General features: G+C 51.3%; 2 protein-coding genes across 3 annotated transcripts in view; both read left to right on the top strand.

Annotated features, from left to right (window-relative positions):
* Positions 1–576: 576 nt before the first annotated feature.
* Positions 577–6,503, top strand: LOC136587959 (E3 ubiquitin/ISG15 ligase TRIM25-like). The gene has a single exon (XM_066586815.1). The coding sequence runs from the start codon at positions 761–763 to the stop codon at positions 2,339–2,341; it is 1,581 nt and encodes a 526-aa protein (XP_066442912.1). The 5' UTR covers positions 577–760; the 3' UTR covers positions 2,342–6,503.
* A 7,169-nt stretch (positions 6,504–13,672) lies between these two features.
* The window catches only part of SPAG9 (sperm associated antigen 9), a 79,408-nt gene continuing 71,584 nt past the window's right edge, over positions 13,673–21,496 (top strand). For both annotated transcript variants that reach the window (XM_066586615.1, XM_066586614.1), the window contains exon 1: positions 13,673–14,061. In XM_066586615.1, coding sequence (XP_066442712.1) covers positions 13,753–14,061 — 309 coding nt within the window. In that variant the 5' untranslated portion in view covers positions 13,673–13,752. The remainder of the gene's footprint in view (positions 14,062–21,496) is intronic.

Here is a 21,496-nt window from a genome sequence, read left to right as displayed (position 1 = left end):
TTAATCTGTCTTGTTAGAAGCCCAATGATAAATTTTAAGTAGTGTAGATTCATAAGCTTACTGTAACATTTTTCTTTTTTGTTACACATTGAAAGGTATCATATCTACATGATTACTTTAACTTTTTAACCCCAAAAATGGCAATATACTTTGTTACTGTTTCTGGGCTGCTTCCATGTCACTGATTCACTTTCCTCTTGCTTCCACATTAGATGTACTGATGTGACGGCTATATGGAGCAATGTTTTTTACAGTGATGAGCTTTTATTGGCAACGTCATTTGCTGACGCAGTCACGTAACATCACACCAAATTTACATTATTACCTACAGTTTGTAAACAAAAAAGACTGGGAGTTTCGTGAATCAGCAATTTCTGTAAAAAACTGGCTAGCTCCAGGTGATTCCACATAGCAGTGGCCTATTCTGCTTTCTTCTACCGCCTATTTAATAAACTAAGCAGTCTCGGTGTCTTCTGCTTTCTCTCCACAAGATGGCGAAATTTGCTGGCAACGGTGTAATTTTCAACACAGCTGACGGTCTGGTGTTCCGTTCTCACAGAGAAAGACACAGGAAAAAAGGTACGTCTGTGCATTGAGGGCATAATCAAGGCGAAAAACATGCTGTATTAGCCCAAAGCCATCTAATTTGCCAAAACAAAGTTACAGCAAGGGAATAATTGAGACTTTTCCTGGTGAGTGGAGCAATTCTGACTATTAAAACTGGATTTACCACATAAAGAGACACTTCCTGATTGCAATTATGGCATCTGCTGACTTCAGATATGAACAGAACTGCTCCATCTGCCTCAACACGTACACAGATCCAGTTACTCTAAGATGTGGACACATCTTCTGCCGAGGCTGCATTGATCCTGAGCTGGACACACAGCAAGAGTCTGGAGTTTACACCTGTCCTGAATGCAGAAAGAGGTTTCAACAGAGACCAACATTGCAGAGGAACATCAATCTGTGCCACACAGCGGAGTGTTCATCCATGTTTCATGAAGACCATGGAGCGTTGGGGATATTCTGTACTTATTGCATTAATTCTATTGTACCTGCCGTTAAATCTTGCCTGTTGTGTGAAGCTTCTTTGTGTGAAAGTCACATGAAAGTCCATAGCAAATCCTCAGAACACATCTTATCAGAACCCACCACTTCTTTTGGCAAGAGAAAATGCTCCACTCACAAGAAGATCCTTGAATATTACTGCTCCAAGGACGCTGTTTGCATCTGTGTATCATGCATTGCTTTTGGAGAACATAAAGGACACTTTGTGGAGCCCATCAATGTAGCCTTTGAAAAGAAAAAAGACACACTAATACATTTTCTGGAAAGGTTAACCATAAAGAAAAAGAAAACGGAGAAACGAGTCAAGACCTTACAAAAACAAAGAACAGACGTGCAAGAAAAAGCAGCAGATGTGACAAAGCAGGTCAATGTCCTCTTTATGGACATTCGAGAACAGTTGGACCTTCTGGAGAAGAAAGTCCTCAGTGAAATTTACAACTGGGAAGAGCAGGTGTCACACACAGTTTCTAACTTGATCCAGCAGCTGGAGATTAAGAAGGATGAGTTGTCCAGGAAGATGTTCGACATAGAGGAATTGTGTCACATAAGTGATCCTGTGACTGTTTTACAAGGAAGGGGATCCATAACAGATGAATTTTATGACTGTCAAGAGGGGGATGAAGAAGATAGAGAGAGAGAAGATAAAAAGGTCCATGAGGCTGGAGATTTAGATGAAGGCCTGATTTTAGCCGCCTTACATGCCGGATTAGCTGACATTATGACTGGTGTGAAAAGAGGGATTTATGCATCCGAGTCTTTGGATATATTGCTAGATCTAAACACAGCTGGCAATTATGTAGCGATATCAGGGGATCTGAAAACTGTGTCCTGGACAGAACTAAATCAGTGCCGTCCTGAAACCCCAGAGAGATTTCAATATTGTCAGGTATTGAGCACCAGGAGGTTTGCATCAGGACGTCATTACTGGGAAGTGGAGACCAGTGAATCAGGAGACTGGATGATTGGGGTGTGTTACCCCAGTATAGACAGGAAAGGTGTTCAGTCCTATATTGGAAACAACAACAAGTCCTGGGGTTTATGTAAATTTAATAATGAGTATTCAGTGATACATTCCAGTGACGTTAGTCAGATATCTCACTATGTGTCCGCTCAGAGTTTCAGAATATATCTGGATTATGAAGCTGGACAGTTGTCTTTTTATGAGTTACAAGGGTCAACTAGGCACCTGCACACATTCTCTGCCATCTTCACTGAGCCCCTTCATGCTGTGTTTTATGTTTGGGGTGACTGGGTAAGAATTAAGAGCTAAAGAATTTACTGGTGGTTCCCATCCTATTTATGTGCGGGTGCTCATATTTAGGAATTTATGAATAGTTAAAAAATGCTAAAGCAACAGATTGTAGAGAATAGAGTGATTCCATAATTAGTGTCACCCCCAGATAGCAGAATACTTACCTAATAAGGCATTGATATAAGGCGATTTATTCCATCACTTACCAGTAGTACCATCACCAGTTAATAAAACATGTTTCTAATAAGGCCTTCAATATAGATGTAGCAGAGGATGGATGGAATCCACCACTTGGTGCCAACTAAGAACGCTGAGGGTGGGTTGAGGCTTTGAAGACACCACTGAAGGATCTTGGTTGCTGGTGAAGGATATTTCAACTTTCTAAACTGAAAGTACTGACCAGTCATTCATTTCTAATAGGTGGAAAAGTATGAAGCTTGATTTCTTTAAGGAAGGTTCCACATCTATAAGGGTCTGTGTCATGTGATTTCACATTATCACATGGCATCGCAGTGCCAACATGGTTTTGCTAGGTGTTGTATGTATATGGCATAGAGGAGTCACATGACATAGACATTGGGGAGGAGGTAGAGAATGACAGAACCGTACCCTCTTCAGTCCTCGAAGATTTTTGCCTCCAGCATAAACATCACAGGAAATAATTTTGACCATATATTTACAATTTCTTTGGTTGTATCGTGAGATGTTCTGTTTTGCTCTATTTTGCCTGTTTGCACCAACCTGTGTATCTGTATTTTGCCATAGATTGAGGGATATCACTGACTTGGCCTTAGTAGTATTCATATTTGGGCTGTATATCTGGTTTCTATTGCTTTTTTCCTCCTCTTCATATATTTTATATCTCACCGTCCACTTTAATCAAATGGGCATGTGGCATCTGTACCTTCACTGTAGCAGAGATCTATGCAGTGAATGGGGCCGAGCTGCTACCACACTCAAGCAGTGGTCAGGTTGTGGTGCTGCTTGTGGAAGAAAGCAGCCATGATTTACAACTTCAGTATAACTCAATTAAGGATGTGGACAATGATCACCAATTTTAGACATCATACGCAATGAGACTAGGCAGCTTTTTGGTATAGGAAGAACATTGAGATAGTATGGTGTCTACTTGGTGAAAGAACATGGTGGCCCAGGCATCTGCTTGTTTTTTCTGCATTTTGCTGCCGCTTTAAAGGCTTTGGGCACCTTTGGGGAATTTTTTCACTTAAATGCATGTATTTTGGGTTGACCATTATTTTGGCAGTAGGGTGTCATTAAAAATTTAGCACCGCTTGTATTCTGCAGCTTTTATATAGCACTGTATATTGACACTGCAGTCTATGTCTCAGTAGGAGATCTGTCCGTGAAGATGGACTGATGGCTTAGGGCCCTTTTAAAAAGGCTGATAAATCGTTCAGGTTTTGGCATCCAGCGAGAATCTGAATGATTATTGTTCAGTCTAAATGCATGCCCCGTCAGAACGGCGAATGGTAATTCATTTTCTTATCATTCGGCGTTCAGTTTATGCATACATTAAAACTGAACAATGATTGGCCCATGTAAACAGGCAGTGATTCATCTATGAACCACTGCCTGTTTACTGTGAATGCCGGTGGACCGAAATGATCCCCGGTCAGTCCACCTCCATTCACTTTGCGATGATCATTCTGCGTAAAAGCATAGGAAAGGCCTTTAGGCAACTCTCACACAGGCGTTTTTTTGCAGAGGTTTGGCGGGCATTTGTAATGCCTGCTAAAAACACTGTACTGAACCTCCATTCATTTCAATGGGACTTTTCAGACAAGCGTTTTTAACGCGCGCTAAAACGAACGTTATATTTCTATTTTCGTGTGTTAAGTGCATTTTTTAACGATGATTGCAATGATGGGTGCATTAAAAACACTGTCAAATGTGGTAAAAAACCCTTTTCCAAAACGCTGCAAAATGCAACATGTAAAAATACTGCGTTTTTACAAATGCCTGTGTGAGAGCGGCCTTAGTTTCCCTCTGCTCCATCTTCTCCCGAACATTCCTATTAGCTGACTACAAATATGTTTATCTTCATTGTCGTCATAAATAAGTTGATAAAGAGTGTATATTGCCCCCGAAGATGTCCATACCCTTTCACATGAACGTCATTTTAATGCTTCAATACCCGTGCTAAAAAATTGCGCCTATCGGAGCCGCAAATCGCATAAACAAAGAATAGCCCTGACTTGGTCGCTGCTAGTCTTCACTATTTTATCGTCCATTAACATACCTGTCAGCGGTGAAATAACGGAGCAACCCCGAAATTCCTCGGTTGGCAAAACAACTTTAAATGACTTTTAAATGCCTCAACTAGAGGCACTTGTCATTGTTTAGCCGCGCTCGCCGCTGCTAAACTCCCGCCGCCTCCCATTGCCGGCTGGCTTCTATAGATTCCATAGGAGTCTATGGAGTATCCTACATTGGGCAGTCAAAAGATAGGACACGTCCTATCTTTTGAGGTGGAAAAACATCGGCGTGAAAAAAACATGTGCCTATTGTGCTACCTTTTGACGTGCGATTTTTTTTTAGTGCGTTACAAAATCATTTGCCTAAAGGAACCCACTGGTTCTTTTAGACGCGTCTACTCTGAGTTGAAATGATGTTCGTGTGAAAGAGGCCTAAGTCTACAATGAGACATGATGTATAAGGTGAAGTGTCATAGAAAAGATCATGAAATCTTTGTAAGTAAATTCCTGATATAAATAATACAGAGTCTGGTCTTTACTGTGTTTTATTTGTGCACAGATGAATACGACACCAAAGCATTGCTGTAAAAGCTTCTCCTTTGCTGCTGGTAGTCCCTACTCCGTCCACTATCTCAGTCTATGACCTTCCACTTGCCTCCATTCTCTTCCTCCCACCATGACACTGCTATCCCGATTATATATAGCTAACTTCCCCAACACCGTCATGAGCAGACAGGTCACAGCCCCTTCTTAAATAATACGTGCTGCATATTCCTATGATATACCATCACTTCTTAATGGATGTGGGTCTGAGTGCAGTGTTCCCCTTTTATCAACAGAATTAAGGGGGTTTCCAAATGATGAAAAGAATTTTTGAAATAGTCAGACAACCTATTAAATGCTTCAGTTGCTTTACAGTTGTTCTTTAGTCCCCAAGTGTTACGGATCCAGTGGGACAGTCCTGGTTTTAAACCGCTGTTGCGGGTGGTGTGCTGCAAGTTCCGCTATGTCCCTCTGTGCCACAGGCTCCATGCTCCCCGTTGCCACACCTCCTACCACTTTCTGTGCTCTGGCATCACTTACCAGTGGCAGGGCCGCAGCTGGGTGGAGTGCCCCTACAGAAGATCCTTTCTAAAGAAAACAATAAGTAATGACCCCTACCCCCTCCCTCTCTGCTGTGCTGGAATGGGGCAGAAAGGTAATGTGTCCTCCCCACCTACCCAGGCTCCTGCATGACAGAAGACTTGGATGTGTGTGAGATATATGTATGTGTGTACAATATAGCGGTACTATAGGCTTCAGTTTTATATACCTGTACGGTATAGCAGCACTATGTTTGTATATGGTATTTATGTATTCAGAAAAGTTCACACATGGCGGATTTGTGCTACAACTTCTACACCGTAAATCTGCTGCACATTTCATGTGAATGGGGTTTTGAAAACTTCATCCGTACGTAGTGAAAATTTTCTACATAAAAAACTGCGCATGCTGCAGATTTGAAGTGCACTACATGGCCATTCTGTTGCTCTCCAATGTTTTCTGCACCCGGTTTTTATAGGCACAATACATGCACATGCATTTCAATGTAACCTTAGGAATATACTTGTGTTATTTGAAGGAGGGAACTGGGAGGGCTAGGTGGTGTAGCCTAACAAAAAATTGACCCCAGCACACCTTCTAATATGTCCCTCTCCCCACTTTTTGAAGTTGGGAAGTATTGTTGTTCCCTCCAACATGGCGTTCCCAACCATCTACTGTAAAGGGAACTACAACTCCAAAATGCTATAACAAAATGGTCCTTGGGAGGGTTTCCTTTCTGCTTCTTCCCTGCAGCACATTACCCCCTTGTTCACCCACAGGCCTTATTCACACGACCGTATATACACAGCTATTAAGCCCTGTGTCAAAAATAGAACATCAGTGACCGTTTTCGGTAGCCTATTTTATACTCTGACTAGAGATGAGCGAACGTACTTGTCTAGGGCAATTACTCGATCGAGCATCACTTTTTTCGAGTAACTGTCTACTCGGGTGAAAAGATTCAGGGGGCGCCGGGGGGGGGGGGGGGGTGGAGCGAGGGGTAGCAGTGGGGAACAGGGGGGAGCTCTCTCCCCCCCCCACTCCCCTCTGCAACCCCCCACCCACCCCCGCCGCCCCCCGAATCTTTTCACCCGATTAGGCAGTTACTTGAAAAAAGCCATGCTCGATCGAGTAATTGCCCTAAACGAGTACGTTCGCTCATCTCTAACTCTGACCCAAAAATAGGTTTTGCCCTATCTTTGGCCAAGATATGCTGGAAGCTTCCATAGACTCATATGGAGCTGGAAAAAATGGAGAATGAGGGAGTTTAGCTGTGTGCAACACCGGGAAAAGATGACAGCTGTCTTCTTTTAAGCCAATCAAGGGGTTTCCACGCTGCAGCGTATTTTTTTGCAGATACACTGCTGCCGCCTGTGTGAACTGCAGAAAATACGTGGCTAAAGATTTAAAGATTGGGACTTGATTACATTAAAAGGAAAATTGGTTCTTTCACGGCGCGGGATCTTTTTAGTTTTTGCCCGTATAGGGACTTGATTGGGGCTATTCTTCATTTATGCAATTTTTTGGTAGCACATATGGCCGTACGTAAAAACGCATACAGTTGTGTGAAAGAGGCCTAAGGACTTCCAGTATTGCAATTATGAGAGTATTAAGATGACCTGTGTTACACTTGTTATTCAGGGGTTAATACAGTTTAGTCTAAAACTCGTGAATGCAAAGTGTCTTTGGTAACGGGGACTTTAGCATTTTCTGTACACCATACTTAATCACTGTATCTGCATTTCTGACTCTTATTAAATGTAGTTAATGTCACATTATGTATTCATTTGCCAGTACTAAACTTTGTAATGATTTGCTACTTTTTTACTGCAATAAGGTGCAACTTAGGGTGTTCTCTCCTGTGATTGGACCACTACACACTTCTTTGTTTTACTTTCCACTATCAATAAAGTTAACACTGAATTAGCTCCTCAAAAAGAGGGCAGTGGTGACTTCACACAGTTGATGTCTCTTGTTCTTTCTCTAATAATTATCATTAATTAATTTGGACACATGTGCGAACTCAGATCCCGGTAGCCTTATTGCTGATTCTAAATTTAAAGGATTGTGTAAAAGCTATTGGAGATGCCTTCAGCCAATCCAAGATGCACACAGACGGTGGGGTGAGTGTACATAGAAGAAAGGGAGCCATATAGAATCTAAATATGCCCCATTATGTTGCTGGGTTTTTTCACTCAGGACAGAAGAGCCTAGTGTTTGTTTTATCCTGCATCCCCTTTCCATGAACAGTTCAGGTACCTTTATATAGGACGACTGTTGAGCGCATAAGTGCCTAACAGCTGTCCTACAGACTATTGCTCCTGTGCTTTCACTAAGGAGCAATAGTCATTCAGAGAATAGAGCCGGAACGCACCAGAGATCTCTTCAGGCCACCATGTCCAAGCAGGACACGCTGGATTCGTAACCTGAAATACTCACACAAATACACACAAAACAGTGGTAAACACTACAGCCTACCGCAACAAGGAAAAAACTGTCCCTAAGTAACCTAACCTAGGAAAGGGACCTGCCTATAAACAGGTAACCTGCCCTGAGAAGGGCGAACCTCACCACATATCTTGGTCACTAGCTGACCCAACGTGGGATAGGAGAAAACCACAGCAAACTAGATGAAAAGATAATAACTGCTGTACTTAGCTTTGGGAAGACTCAGGCAAACAGGACATTCGTCTCCAAGCTCTGACTTCACCCAAAGCCAGAGAAAGACTGAGAAACACCGAAAACACACACCAAGCATACATGCATGAATAGACAGATGGACTTGCTACAGTACAAGGTATTGGTACATATTTTGGCTAATATACTTAAGCCCACGAACCCGCGACAAGGGTCCTTGTTGTCTCATGGGTCCCTATGCTAACGAGACAACTACCCCATGAGTCCTGCCTGCAAGTGGAGAGATCGTCCCAATAGGGACCTGGCTCGCCCTAGATGGAAAATAATCCAAGCAGAACATGACACAGTTCACACCAACACACAAGGGAATGCATACCACATGTAACAGGAATCTTCACATCACATGTCTGGCCACCTGCACAGACATGTCACGGGTCACACCAATACACCCTGAACAGGACTGTTCATCTCATGTCCAGCCACCTTCACAGACACACAGAACACGTTGCTCTTTACATCTACGGAAACCCATGCATGGATGCAAACACAAGGGTACTGGGAGGGAATTGAGGAAATCAGCACTCTCAAGCCAGAGGGACTGGCCTTTCTGTGCAGCAGACCAGTGGCGATTGGCTGGCTGGAGAACTCCACACCCAGCCAGCTCAAAAATCCCACACTTGTGGCAGTGTGCTCCCATTGAACTACAGGTCGCAATAGCACAACCAAACACCACCTGACTCCATTCACTGCAGACAGGCAGCCATTCATAGATAAATGACTGCGTGTTTATAGAAACTGATAGTCACTTGGCTTTTAGGTGAGCTAGCAAAGAAGCGACCTCAACAAGTAACCGATTTCTTGCTCAGTGCCATTGGTGGCAGCTTGTACACTGGTTCACTATTGCCAGAAATCACTGTTTCTAGCCCCGTGTAAATGTACTTTTAACCAATTCCCCGTTTCAATGGGCTGATGGAAAAAGCCAAGTGCAAGACTCGGCTATCTCTGTCAGGTCTATTAAAGTTGAATGGTGCAACACTGCGCTTACATGACTGCTGCTCCATTCAATCCTCCCCTCACACCTATGGATAGGTGACCTCAAAGACTATTTCCACCTTCGTGCAACTTTAGCAGTCTGCAGCACCCATGTGTACAGATCTTCTGATAAACCACTGGACCACCTATACAACCAAGGTTGTATGTACCATAAGAGCAGGATGTGCGGTTGCTGTGGGGCCTCTGGAGAGAGGGGGACTAGCCCAGGTTGGTCACATCTCTTATTTTAATGAATGGTGACTACCTGTCTAGGGATATAGACTCTATAGGTACTCTGGAATTGTTCAAAGGGTCATGAGAAAAAGATGAGTCAAGCAAGCACTGGGACATTCTAGATTGACCCGATGTTTGCTATGCGAACATAAAACGTTTGGAAAAATGGTTGTCAAGTTTTTAGTATGGCGTGATGTTGACCTACTGGAGAGACGCATTTGCTTGCGATTATCGGCTCTACAATGGATTTGGCTTAAACTGTCTACGGCTTGATCTTCCACGTTTTGGGGACATGGCAACAGTCAAACTGGTTAGCACTACTCTTGTAATCAACTTGATATGAACGTCGCTCAGCAACGCTTGACTCTTCCTAGCGGCACTGTTGGCTGAAACATAACCACGTTGCTAGACTAAACATAGGAACTTTAATCTGGCCTGACAGGTCACTCAATGTATCAAACTCAAATTTTCTGACTTTATGGCGCTGGTGAGGAGGTCACAAATATAATGACACCAAAATCATCCACCAAAAGTCACGCAAAGGGGTCAAATTGTGGTGCAAGAAAAAGCCCCAAGGCGTTTTTAGATTAGATCTAAGAAAGAATTTTCCTAAAATCCCATAGGAAGAAGAAGGCAAGAAAGAGAGTCTGGAAGAAGGAAGAGTGGTCTATGGCAGAGGGTGGACTGGATGTGGTAGCCACAAGGAAACATGGAGATGAGGAGAGTTGGACTGGATGGAAGACGTTTTATAATAAATAAAGAGGCGGCATTGGAAAGGAACTCGGAGATCATGTAGATAAACCAGAAGTTCTGGAAAGGATAAGAGAAGATGCAAACATGAGCAGAATGATGTGGTGACTATAAGGAAAGAGGAGGCGGAGATGAAGAACAGGAGATAAACACAGAAGGAGGGAGGGAAAGGGAGTTTCATGTAAGAGGAAGGAGGTGACGAGACTAATGAGGCTGAAGGAGAAGAAAACCGGGAGGATGACAGGAGGAAATGTTATGGAGAAGAACAACCACAGAAGGAGGAGTAAATGAGGACACGGAAATACCAAAGTAATCTATGGATGAGAAGACATGGAGGTAGTTAGGTTTATGTATGAGATGTCCATGGAAGATTGAATGACCTGAAGATGGAGTTGTGGAGCAATTGAAGGGAGGAAGAGATGTGCATGTCTGAGGGGGATGGACAAGGATTAGAGGTAGCTCTAGAGGAATGAGGTGGGTGATTGAGGAGATAAGAGTAAAAGAGGATCAGTGCAAGAAGTGAGGTCCAGTGTGCGGGTCTCCACATAAGGAGGAGAATATGGAGATGAAGGAGCTGCAGAGATCTATCTGTGAGGGGCAAATTAAGGAGATGCAGAGTTCTACTTGTGAGGAGGAGATGATGGAGGTGCAGAGGTCTATCTGTGAGGAGGAGATGAAGGAGGCGCAGGGGTCTACTTGTGAGGAGGAGATGAAGGAGGGGCAGGGGTCTACTTGTGAGGAGGAGATGAAGGAGGCGCAGGGGTCTACTTGTGAGGAGGAGATGAAGGAGGCGCAGAGGTCTACTTGTGAGGAGGAGATGAAGGAGGCGCAGAGGTCTGTCTGTGAGGAGTAGATGAAGGAGGTGCAGAGGTCTACTTGTGAGGAGGAGATGAAGGAGGTGCAGAGGTCTACTTGTGAGGAGGAGAAGAAGGAGGTGCAGAGGTCTGTCTGTAAGGAGGAGATGAAGGAGGTGCAGAGGTCTACTTGTGAGGAGGAGATGAAGGAGGTGCAGAGGTCTACTTGTGAGGAGGAGATGAAGGAGGTGCAGAGGTCTGTCTGTGAGAAGGAGATGAAGGAGGCGCAGAGGTCTACTTGTTAGGAGGAGATGAAGGAGGTGCAGAGGTCTACTTGTGAGGAGGAGATGAAGGAGGCGCAGAGGTCTACTTGTGAGGAGGAGGTGAAGGAGGCGCAGAGGTCTACTTGTGAGGAGGAGATGAAGGAGGCGCAGAGGTCTACTTGTGAGGAGGAGATGAAGGAGGCGCAGAGGTCTACTTGTTAGGAGGAGATGAAGGAGGCGCAGAGGTCTACTTGTGAGGAGGAGATGAAGGAGGCGCAGAGGTCTACTTGTGAGGAGGAGATGAAGGAGGCGCAGAGGTCTACTTGTGAGGAGGAGATGAAGGAGGCGCAGAGGTCTACTTGTGAGGAGGAGATGAAGGAGGCGCAGAGGTCTACTTGTGAGGAGGAGATGAAGGAGGCGCAGAGGTCTACTTGTGAGGAGGAGATGAAGGAGGCGCAGAGGTCTACTTGTGAGGAGGAGATGAAGGAGGCGCAGAGGTCTACTTGTGAGGAGGAGATGAAGGAGGCGCAGAGGTCTACTTGTGAGGAGGAGATGAAGGAGGCGCAGAGGTCTACTTGTGAGGAGGAGATGAAGGAGGCGCAGAGGTCTACTTGTGAGGAGGAGATGAAGGAGGCGCAGAGGTCTACTTGTGAGGAGGAGATGAAGGAGGCGCAGAGGTCTACTTGTGAGGAGGAGATGAAGGAGGCGCAGAGGTCTACTTGTGAGGAGGAGATGAAGGAGGCGCAGAGGTCTACTTGTGAGGAGGAGATGAAGGAGGCGCAGAGGTCTACTTGTGAGGAGGAGATGAAGGAGGCGCAGAGGTCTACTTGTGAGGAGGAGATGAAGGAGGCGCAGAGGTCTACTTGTGAGGAGGAGATGAAGGAGGCGCAGAGGTCTACTTGTGAGGAGGAGATGAAGGAGGCGCAGAGGTCTACTTGTGAGGAGGAGATGAAGGAGGCGCAGAGGTCTACTTGTGAGGAGGAGATGAAGGAGGCGCAGAGGTCTACTTGTGAGGAGGAGATGAAGGAGGCGCAGAGGTCTACTTGTGAGGAGGAGATGAAGGAGGCGCAGAGGTCTACTTGTGAGGAGGAGATGAAGGAGGCGCAGAGGTCTACTTGTGAGGAGGAGATGAAGGAGGCGCAGAGGTCTACTTGTGAGGAGGAGATGAAGGAGGCGCAGAGGTCTACTTGTGAGGAGGAGATGAAGGAGGCGCAGAGGTCTACTTGTGAGGAGGAGATGAAGGAGGCGCAGAGGTCTACTTGTGAGGAGGAGATGAAGGAGGCGCAGAGGTCTACTTGTGAGGAGGAGATGAAGGAGGCGCAGAGGTCTACTTGTGAGGAGGAGATGAAGGAGGCGCAGAGGTCTACTTGTGAGGAGGAGATGAAGGAGGCGCAGAGGTCTACTTGTGAGAAGGAGATGAAGGAGGTGCAGAGGTCTGTCTGTGAGGAGGAGATGAAGGAGGTGCAGAGGTCTGTCTGTGAGGAGTAGATGAAGGAGGTGCAGAGGTCTACTTGTGAGGAGTAGATGAAGGAGGTGCAGAGGTCTACTTGTGGGGAGGAGATGAAGGAGGTGCAGAGGTCTACTTGTGAGAAGGAGATGAAGGAGGTGCAGAGGTCTGTCTGTGAGGAGGAGATGAAGGAGGTGCAGAGGTCTGTCTGTGAGGAGTAGATGAAGGAGGTGCAGAGGTCTACTTGTGAGGAGTAGATGAAGGAGGTGCAGAGGTCTACTTGTGGGGAGGAGATGAAGGAGGTGCAGAGGTCTGTCTGTGAGGAGTAGATGAAGGAGGTGCAGAGGTCTACTTGTGAGGAGTAGATGAAGGAGGTGCAGAGGTCTACTTGTGGGGAGGAGATGAAGGAGGCGCAGAGGTCTATTTGTGAGGAGGAGATGAAGGAGGCGCAGAGGTCTATTTGTGAGGAGGAGATGAAGGAGGCGCAGAGGTCTATTTGTGAGGAGGAGATGAAGGAGGTGCAGAGGTCTACTTGTGGGGAGGAGATGAAGGAGGTGCAGAGGTCTACTTGTGAGGAGGAGATGAAGGAGGTGCAGAGGTCTACTTGTGAGGAGGAGATGAAGGAGGTGCAGAGGTCTGTCTGTAAGGAGGAGATGAAGGAGGTGCAGAGGTCTACTTGTGGGGAGGAGATGAAGGAGGTGCAGAGGTCTACTTGTGGGGAGGAGATGAAGGAGGTGCAAATGACCGAACGTGGATGGAGGAGGAGAATGTGGGGATTTCCGGAAGAAGCAGGAGGAGTCTGCACTGCGGGAGAGGAGGGAGCGATGCAGGAAGGAGGAGGGGCCCCTAGTTATGGGAAGGGCTGAGGGAGAGAGGGGCTGTCGTACCTCAGGCTCCGCCCAGCGCTGACGTCAGTCTGTCCCCCAGTAGCGGCGGTGTCGGTCCGGGGCCTGGGTAACAGTCAGCCGTGGCCATGGAGCTGGAGGAGGGCGGCCTGGTGTACCAGGAGGAAGCTGGCGGCGCCGCCGGGGCCGTCATGTCTGACCGGGTGTCTGGCCTGGCCGCCTCCATCTACCGGGAGCTGGAGCGGCTGATCGGCCGCTATGAGGAGGACGCGGTGAAGCAGCTGATGCCACTGGTGGTGGCGGTGCTGGAGAACCTGGAAGCCGTGTGTGCCGAGAACCAGGAGCATGAGGTGGAGCTGGAGCTGCTGCGGGAGGACAACGAGCAGCTCCTCACCCAGTACGAGCGGGAGAAGGCGCTGAGGAAACACGCCGAGGAGGTGAGGTGCTGCAGCCCAGTACTGTCCCCCTCAGAGCCTGACCCCCCCCCCTCCCCAGTACTGTCACCCCTCAGAGCCTGACCGCCCCCCCCCCCCCCCGAGTACTGTCACCCCCAGAGCCTGACCGCCCCCCCCCCCTGAGTACTGTCACCCCTCAGAGCCTGACCGCCCCCCCCCCCCAGTACTGTCACCCCCCGAGCCTGAACGCCCTCCCCCCCCCCCCCGGTTACTGTCACCCCCAGAGCCTGACCGCCCCCCCCCCCCCCGGTTACTGTCACCCTCCAGAGCCTGACCGCCCCCCCCCCCGGTTACTGTCACCCCCAGAGCCTGACCGCCCCCCCCCCCGGTTACTGTCACCCCCAGAGCCTGACCGCCCCCCCCCCCCCGGTTACTGTCACCCCCAGAGCCTGACCGACCCCCCCCCCCCCCGATTACTGTCACCCCCAGAGCCTGACCGACCCCCCCCCCCCCCCGGTTACTACTGTCACCCCCAGAGCCTGACTGACCCCCCCCCCCCCGGTTACTGTCACCCCCAGAGCCTGACCGACCCCCCCCCCCCCCCCGGTTACTGTCACCCCTGGAGTCTGACCGACCCCCCCCCCCCCCCGGTTACTGTCACCCCCGGAGTCTGACCGACCCCCCCCCCCCCCCCGGTTACTGTCACCCCCGGAGTCTGACCGACCCCCCCCCCCCCGGTTACTGTCACCCCCAGAGTCTGACCGACCCCCCCCCCCCCGGTTACTGTCACCCCCAGAGTCTGACCGACCCCCCCCCCCGGTTACTGTCACCCCCAGAGTCTGACCGACCCCCCCCCCCCGGTTACTGTCACCCCCAGAGTCTGACCGACCCCCCCCCCCGGTTACTGTCACCCCCAGAGTCTGACCGACCCCCCCCCCCCGGTTACTGTCACCCCCAGAGTCTGACCGACCCCCCCCCCCCCGGTTACTGTCACCCCCAGAGTCTGACCGACCCCCCCCCCCCCGGTTACTGTCACCCCCAGAGTCTGACCGACCCCCCCCGGTTACTGTCACCCCCAGAGTCTGACCGACCCCCCCCCCCCGGTTACTGTCACCCCCAGAGTCTGACCGACCCCCCCCCCCGGTTACTGTCACCCCCAGAGCCTGACCGACCCCCCCCCCCCGGTTACTGTCACCCCCAGAGCCTGACCGACCCCCCCCCCAGTACTGTCACCCCCAGAGCCTGACCGACCCCCCCCCAGTACTGTCACCCCCAGAGCCTGACCGACCCCCCCCCCCCCAGTACTGTCACCCCCGGAGCCTGACCGACCCCCCCCAGTACTGTCACCCCCGGAGCCTGACCGACCCCCGCCCCAGTACTGTCACCCCCGGAGCCTGACCGCCCCCCGCCCCAGTACTGTCACCCCCGGAGCCTGACCGCCCCCCGCCCCAGTACTGTCACCCCCGGAGCCTGACCGCCCCCCGCCCCAGTACTGTCACCCCCGGAGCCTGACCGCCCCCCGCCCCAGTACTGTCACCCCCGGAGCCTGACCGCCCCCCGCCCCAGTACTGTCACCCCCGGAGCCTGACCGCCCCCCGCCCCAGTACTGTCACCCCCGGAGCCTGACCGCCCCCCGCCCCAGTACTGTCACCCCCGGAGCCTGACCGCCCCCCGCCCCAGTACTGTCACCCCCGGAGCCTGACCGCCCCCCGCCCCAGTACTGTCACCCCCGGAGCCTGACCGCCCCCCGCCCCAGTACTGTCACCCCCGGAGCCTGACCGCCCCCCGCCCCAGTACTGTCACCCCCGGAGCCTGACCGCCCCCCGCCCCAGTACTGTCACCCCCGGAGCCTGACCGCCCCCCGCCCCAGTACTGTCACCCCCGGAGCCTGACCGCCCCCCGCCCCAGTACTGTCACCCCCGGAGCCTGACCGCCCCCCGCCCCAGTACTGTCACCCCCGGAGCCTGACCGCCCCCCGCCCCAGTACTGTCACCCCCGGAGCCTGACCGCCCCCCGCCCCAGTACTGTCACCCCCGGAGCCTGACCGCCCCCCGCCCCAGTACTGTCACCCCCGGAGCCTGACCGCCCCCCGCCCCAGTACTGTCACCCCCGGAGCCTGACCGCCCCCCGCCCCAGTACTGTCACCCCCGGAGCCTGACCGCCCCCCGCCCCAGTACTGTCACCCCCGGAGCCTGACCGCCCCCCGCCCCAGTACTGTCACCCCCGGAGCCTGACCGCCCCCCGCCCCAGTACTGTCACCCCCGGAGCCTGACCGCCCCCCGCCCCAGTACTGTCACCCCCGGAGCCTGACCGCCCCCCGCCCCAGTACTGTCACCCCCGGAGCCTGACCGCCCCCCGCCCCAGTACTGTCACCCCCGGAGCCTGACCGCCCCCCGCCCCAGTACTGTCACCCCCAGAGCCTGACCCCCCCCCCCCCCGAGTACTGTCACCCCCAGAGCCTGACCCCCCCCCGAGTACTGTCACCCCCAGAGCCTGACCGACCCCCCCCCCCCGAGTACTGTCACCCCCAGAGCCTGACCGACCCCCCCCCCCCGAGTACTGTCACCCCCCCCCCCAGAGCCTGTCACACTCCCCACCCCACCCCCCCAGTACTATCACCCTAAGAGCCCGTTACCCCCACCCCGAGTATTGTCAACCTTCCCCCAGAGCCTTTCACCCCCAGGGCCCGTTAACCCCCTATTGAGTGCTGTCACCCCCCCTTCCCCCACCAAGTACTGTCGTCACCCCCAGAGCCTGTCACCCCACAATGTGTCCCGCTGAGTACTGTCATCCCACAGTGTGTCCCCCTGGTATTGTCCCCCCCCCCCCTTCCCCCTCCCCGAGTACTCACTCCTCCGGAGCCTGTTGCCCTCGCTGCGTCCCCCCACCTTCCCCCGGGAGCCTGTCGCTCCTCACTGCACCTCCCTCACCCCCCCCCCCCCCTTCCTCCCACGGAGCCTGTCACTCCTCGCCGCACCTCCCTCACCTCCCACGGAGCCTGTCGCCCTTGCCGCGTCCCCCCTATCCCTGGAGCCTGTGTCCCCGCAGAGCCTGTCGCCCCTCGCCACGTCCCCCTGGAGCCTGCCGCCCCTCGCCGCATCCCCCCCCATCCCGAGGCCTGTCGCCCCTCGCTGTGTCCTGTCCCCTTCCCCCGGAGCCTTTCGCCCTTCGCCGTATGAGTGTTCACCCCCTGATTCTTTCACTCAGGGGCCACTTGGGGTGCTTCCACAAGACCAGAGTGAGTTGGGCCCGACTCTTTAGTGCGCCTGGCATCGTACACAGGCCCCCCGTGCCTGGCATCGCACCCCGCTTCTCGCAGTGTCGCTGTTAGGGGAACCTTTCCCATGTACACAATGAGTTGTGGCTTCTTGCGTCTTGCTCGTTGGAGCGCGCCCTCAGGGTACTCACACGGGTGAGCGCCATGTCGGCCTGAGAAGCGTGGACTGGTATCGCGCCCGTCAGGTTCTGGGTGCGAGGACCGGGTGTTTGTGCTTGAAAATCGCATCACATCTGCGTGCTTGTAAGGATTCCTCCTTGTGAGGAGTCGCCCTAAATCCGTCCGTGCCGCGACTCCTTAGTCCTACAGCATCGCCGCGTGAAAAAAATCGCTCCTGTGAATAAACACGTAGAAAGCAGTTGTTACAACACGCGTGAGCGCCGTCCATGTCGCTATCGGATGGACTGTGCCCTTGGATCTCATCCTTTGCAGTCCGCTCTCACAGCTCGCTTATTACCACGATTAGCGCGGCGTTTCAAGCGTTTCGCCACTCGCGGTACAATGCTTCCATTGATTTCAGTGGGGCTTTGCCGTGATTTCTGAGCGCTGTCTGCTCTATCTTCACGCTTTTAGTTACCGCAGCTCATCACCCATCACAATGATGGGGCCGTTAAAAAATACTCTACAGTGGGCTCAAAAACACTGCTTGAAATCACGGTAAGGCGCCGCGATTTTGAACGCGGTATTGTGGAGGCGTGTGAGCGGCCGGAGGAAGAGTTGGGGCGATTACTTTCTGCCGCTGCTAAATGAATTCCTGTTTGTGGTCAGTCCCAGGGCTCTGTTTTCTGAGTACGCTAGGCCCTTGCTGACCTGCAGGGGGTGTCTGTGGGGCTTAGATCTGCCGGGGTCACTCGCCTGGCTCTCTGCAGAAGTGTTGGGGGTCGGAGCTGTGCCCTGGATATTACAGGAGACCCCTCTGTGAGGTCCTCGGTGCTCCTGTCTGGGGTTTAGGTCGTCCCCCGGTCTTGGGTGTATCTCACTTGCGGCATGGATGTTGTATTCTTGACGCCCTCTTGTTGTGTCGCAGCCGTTCAGTCACATGACTGATGGTCGTCTTCTGAGCAGCTGTGGTGACAGAACAAGGGTTGTTAGTCGGTGGCCATACTCTTATGGGGGGCACCACTAATATTGGGTGTCTTGGTCTCAGGCCATTGTTATAATTCAAGGGCCTCTACAGGAAACACAACCCCCACTGACGGGCGCTCTGGAAGGACTTGCCAAGGAAATTCCAAAGCACTCCACGTTCCCGGGTCCCCAACCCCTGGAACAGGAAGTGCCAGCTGGTCCCCAACCCCTGGAACAGGAAGTGCCAGCTGGTCCCCAACCCCTGGAACAGGAAGTGCCAGCTGGTCCCCAACCCCCCCATGCTCCTTTGCCTGAAGTTGCTGATAACAGGGGGCAATAGATTTACATCAACTGCACAGCAAATGAAGGGATTGCAGGCTGCGGGGGTCACTTTATTTAAGCAAATGCTTTAACCCCTTAAGAATGCGGCGCCCCCCCCCCCCCCCCAATATTAGTATTTTCTACCCCACTTTCAAAACATCATAACTTTTTTTTTAGTTTTCGATGTCCCTTTCTGCGGAGCGCTATCTTGGGGGACGAGTTCGATCCTACTATTTAATGGACTGAAACAGTTTTAAAAATTTCTGAGTGGAGAGAAACTGAATGAAAAGGGATGCAAATCCGTCAACTTTGGGGGTCTTGTTTCTACAGGGTACACACTGCAGCAGTAGTGACACGACCGCTTTACTCGGTGTTTGGGGGTCTTGTTTCTACAGGGTACACACTGCAGCAGTAGTGACACGACCGCTTTACTCGGTGTTTGGGGGTCTTGTTTCTACAGGGTACACACTGCAGCAGTAGTGACACGACCGCTTTACTCGGTGTTTGGGGGTCTTGTTTCTACAGGGTACACACTGCAGCAGTAGTGACACGACCGCTTTACTCGGTGTTTGGGGGTCTTGTTTCTACAGGGTACACACTGCAGCAGTAGTGACACCATCTTTACTCAGTGTTTGGGGGTCTTGTTTCTACGGGGTACACACTGCAGCAGTAGTGACACGACCGCTTTACTCGGTGTTTGGGGGTCTTGTTTCTACAGGGTACACACTGCAGCAGTAGTGACACGACCGTTTTACTCAGTGTTTGGGGGTCTTGTTTCAACGGGGTACACACTGTAGCAGTAGTGACACGACAGCTTTACTCGGTGTTTGGGGGTCTTGTTTCTACAGGGTACACACTGCAGCAGTAGTGACACGACCGCTTTACTCGGTGTTTGGGGGTCTTGTTTCTACGGGGTACACACTGTAGCAGTAGTGACACGACCGCTTTACTCGGTGTTTGGGGGTCTTGTTTCTACGGGGTACACACTGCAGCAGTAGTGACACGACCGCTTTACTCGGTGTTTGGGGGTCTTGTTTCTACGGGGTACACACCGCAGCAGTAGTGACACGACCGCTTTACTCAGTGTTTGGGGGTCTTGTTTCTACGGGGTACACACTGCAGCAGTAGTGACACCATCTTTACTCGGTGTTTGGGGGTCTTGTTTCTACAGGGTACACACTGCAGCAGTAGTGACACCATCTTTACTCAGTGTTTGGGGGTCTTGTTTCTACGGGGTACACACTGCAGCAGTAGTGACACGACCGCTTTACTCGGTGTTTGGGGGTCTTGTTTCTACAGGGTACACACTGCAGCAGTAGTGACACGACCGCTTTACTCGGTGTTTGGGGGTCTTGTTTCTACAGGGTACACACTGCAGCAGTAGTGACACCATCTTTACTCAGTGTTTGGGGGTCTTGTTTCTACGGGGTACACACTGCAGCAGTAGTGACACCATCTTTACTCTGTGTTTGGGGGTCTTGTTTCTACGGGGTACACACTGCAGCAGTAGTGACACGACCGCTTTACTCGGTGTTTGGGGGTCTTGTTTCTACGGGGTACACACTGCAGCAGTAGTGACACGACCGCTTTACTCAGTGTTTGGGGGTCTTGTTTCTACGGGGTACACACTGCAGCAGTAGTGACACGACCGCTTTACTCGGTGTTTGGGGGTCTTGTTTCTACAGGGTACACACTGCAGCAGTAGTGACACGACCGCTTTACTCGGTGTTTGGGGGTCTTGTTTCTACAGGGTACACACTGCAGCAGTAGTGACACGACCGCTTTACTCGGTGTTTGGGGGTCTTGTTTCTACAGGGTACACACTGCAGCAGTAGTCACACGACCGCTTTACTCGGTGTTTGGGGGTCTTGTTTCTACAGGGTACACACTGCAGCAGTAGTGACACCATCTTTACTCAGTGTTTGGGGGTCTTGTTTCTACGGGGTACACACTGCAGCAGTAGTGACACGACCGCTTTACTCGGTGTTTGGGGGTCTTGTTTCTACAGGGTACACACTGCAGCAGTAGTGACACGACCGTTTTACTCAGTGTTTGGGGGTCTTGTTTCAACGGGGTACACACTGTAGCAGTAGTGACACGACAGCTTTACTCGGTGTTTGGGGGTCTTGTTTCTACAGGGTACACACTGCAGCAGTAGTGACACGACCGCTTTACTCGGTGTTTGGGGGTCTTGTTTCTACGGGGTACACACTGCAGTAGTAGTGACACGACCGCTTTACTCGGTGTTTGGGGGTCTTGTTTCTACGGGGTACACACTGCAGCAGTAGTGACACGACCGCTTTACTCGGTGTTTGGGGGTCTTGTTTCTACGGGGTACACACTGCAGCAGTAGTGACACGACCGCTTTACTCAGTGTTTGGGGGTCTTGTTTCTACGGGGTACACACTGTAGCAGTAGTGACACGACCGCTTTACTCGGTGTTTGGGGGTCTTGTTTCTACGGGGTACACACTGCAGCAGTAGTGACACGACCGCTTTACTCGGTGTTTGGGGGTCTTGTTTCTACGGGGTACACACCGCAGCAGTAGTGACACGACCGCTTTACTCAGTGTTTGGGGGTCTTGTTTCTACGGGGTACACACTGCAGCAGTAGTGACACCATCTTTACTCGGTGTTTGGGGGTCTTGTTTCTACAGGGTACACACTGCAGCAGTAGTGACACCATCTTTACTCAGTGTTTGGGGGTCTTGTTTCTACGGGGTACACACTGCAGCAGTAGTGACACCATCTTTACTCTGTGTTTGGGGGTCTTGTTTCTACGGGGTACACACTGCAGCAGTAGTGACACGACCGC

This window comes from Eleutherodactylus coqui, chromosome 13 (assembly GCF_035609145.1).
Source record: "Eleutherodactylus coqui strain aEleCoq1 chromosome 13, aEleCoq1.hap1, whole genome shotgun sequence".
NCBI classification, from domain to species: domain Eukaryota; kingdom Metazoa; phylum Chordata; class Amphibia; order Anura; family Eleutherodactylidae; genus Eleutherodactylus; species Eleutherodactylus coqui.
This window is presented reverse-complemented; position numbering and strand designations above follow the sequence as displayed.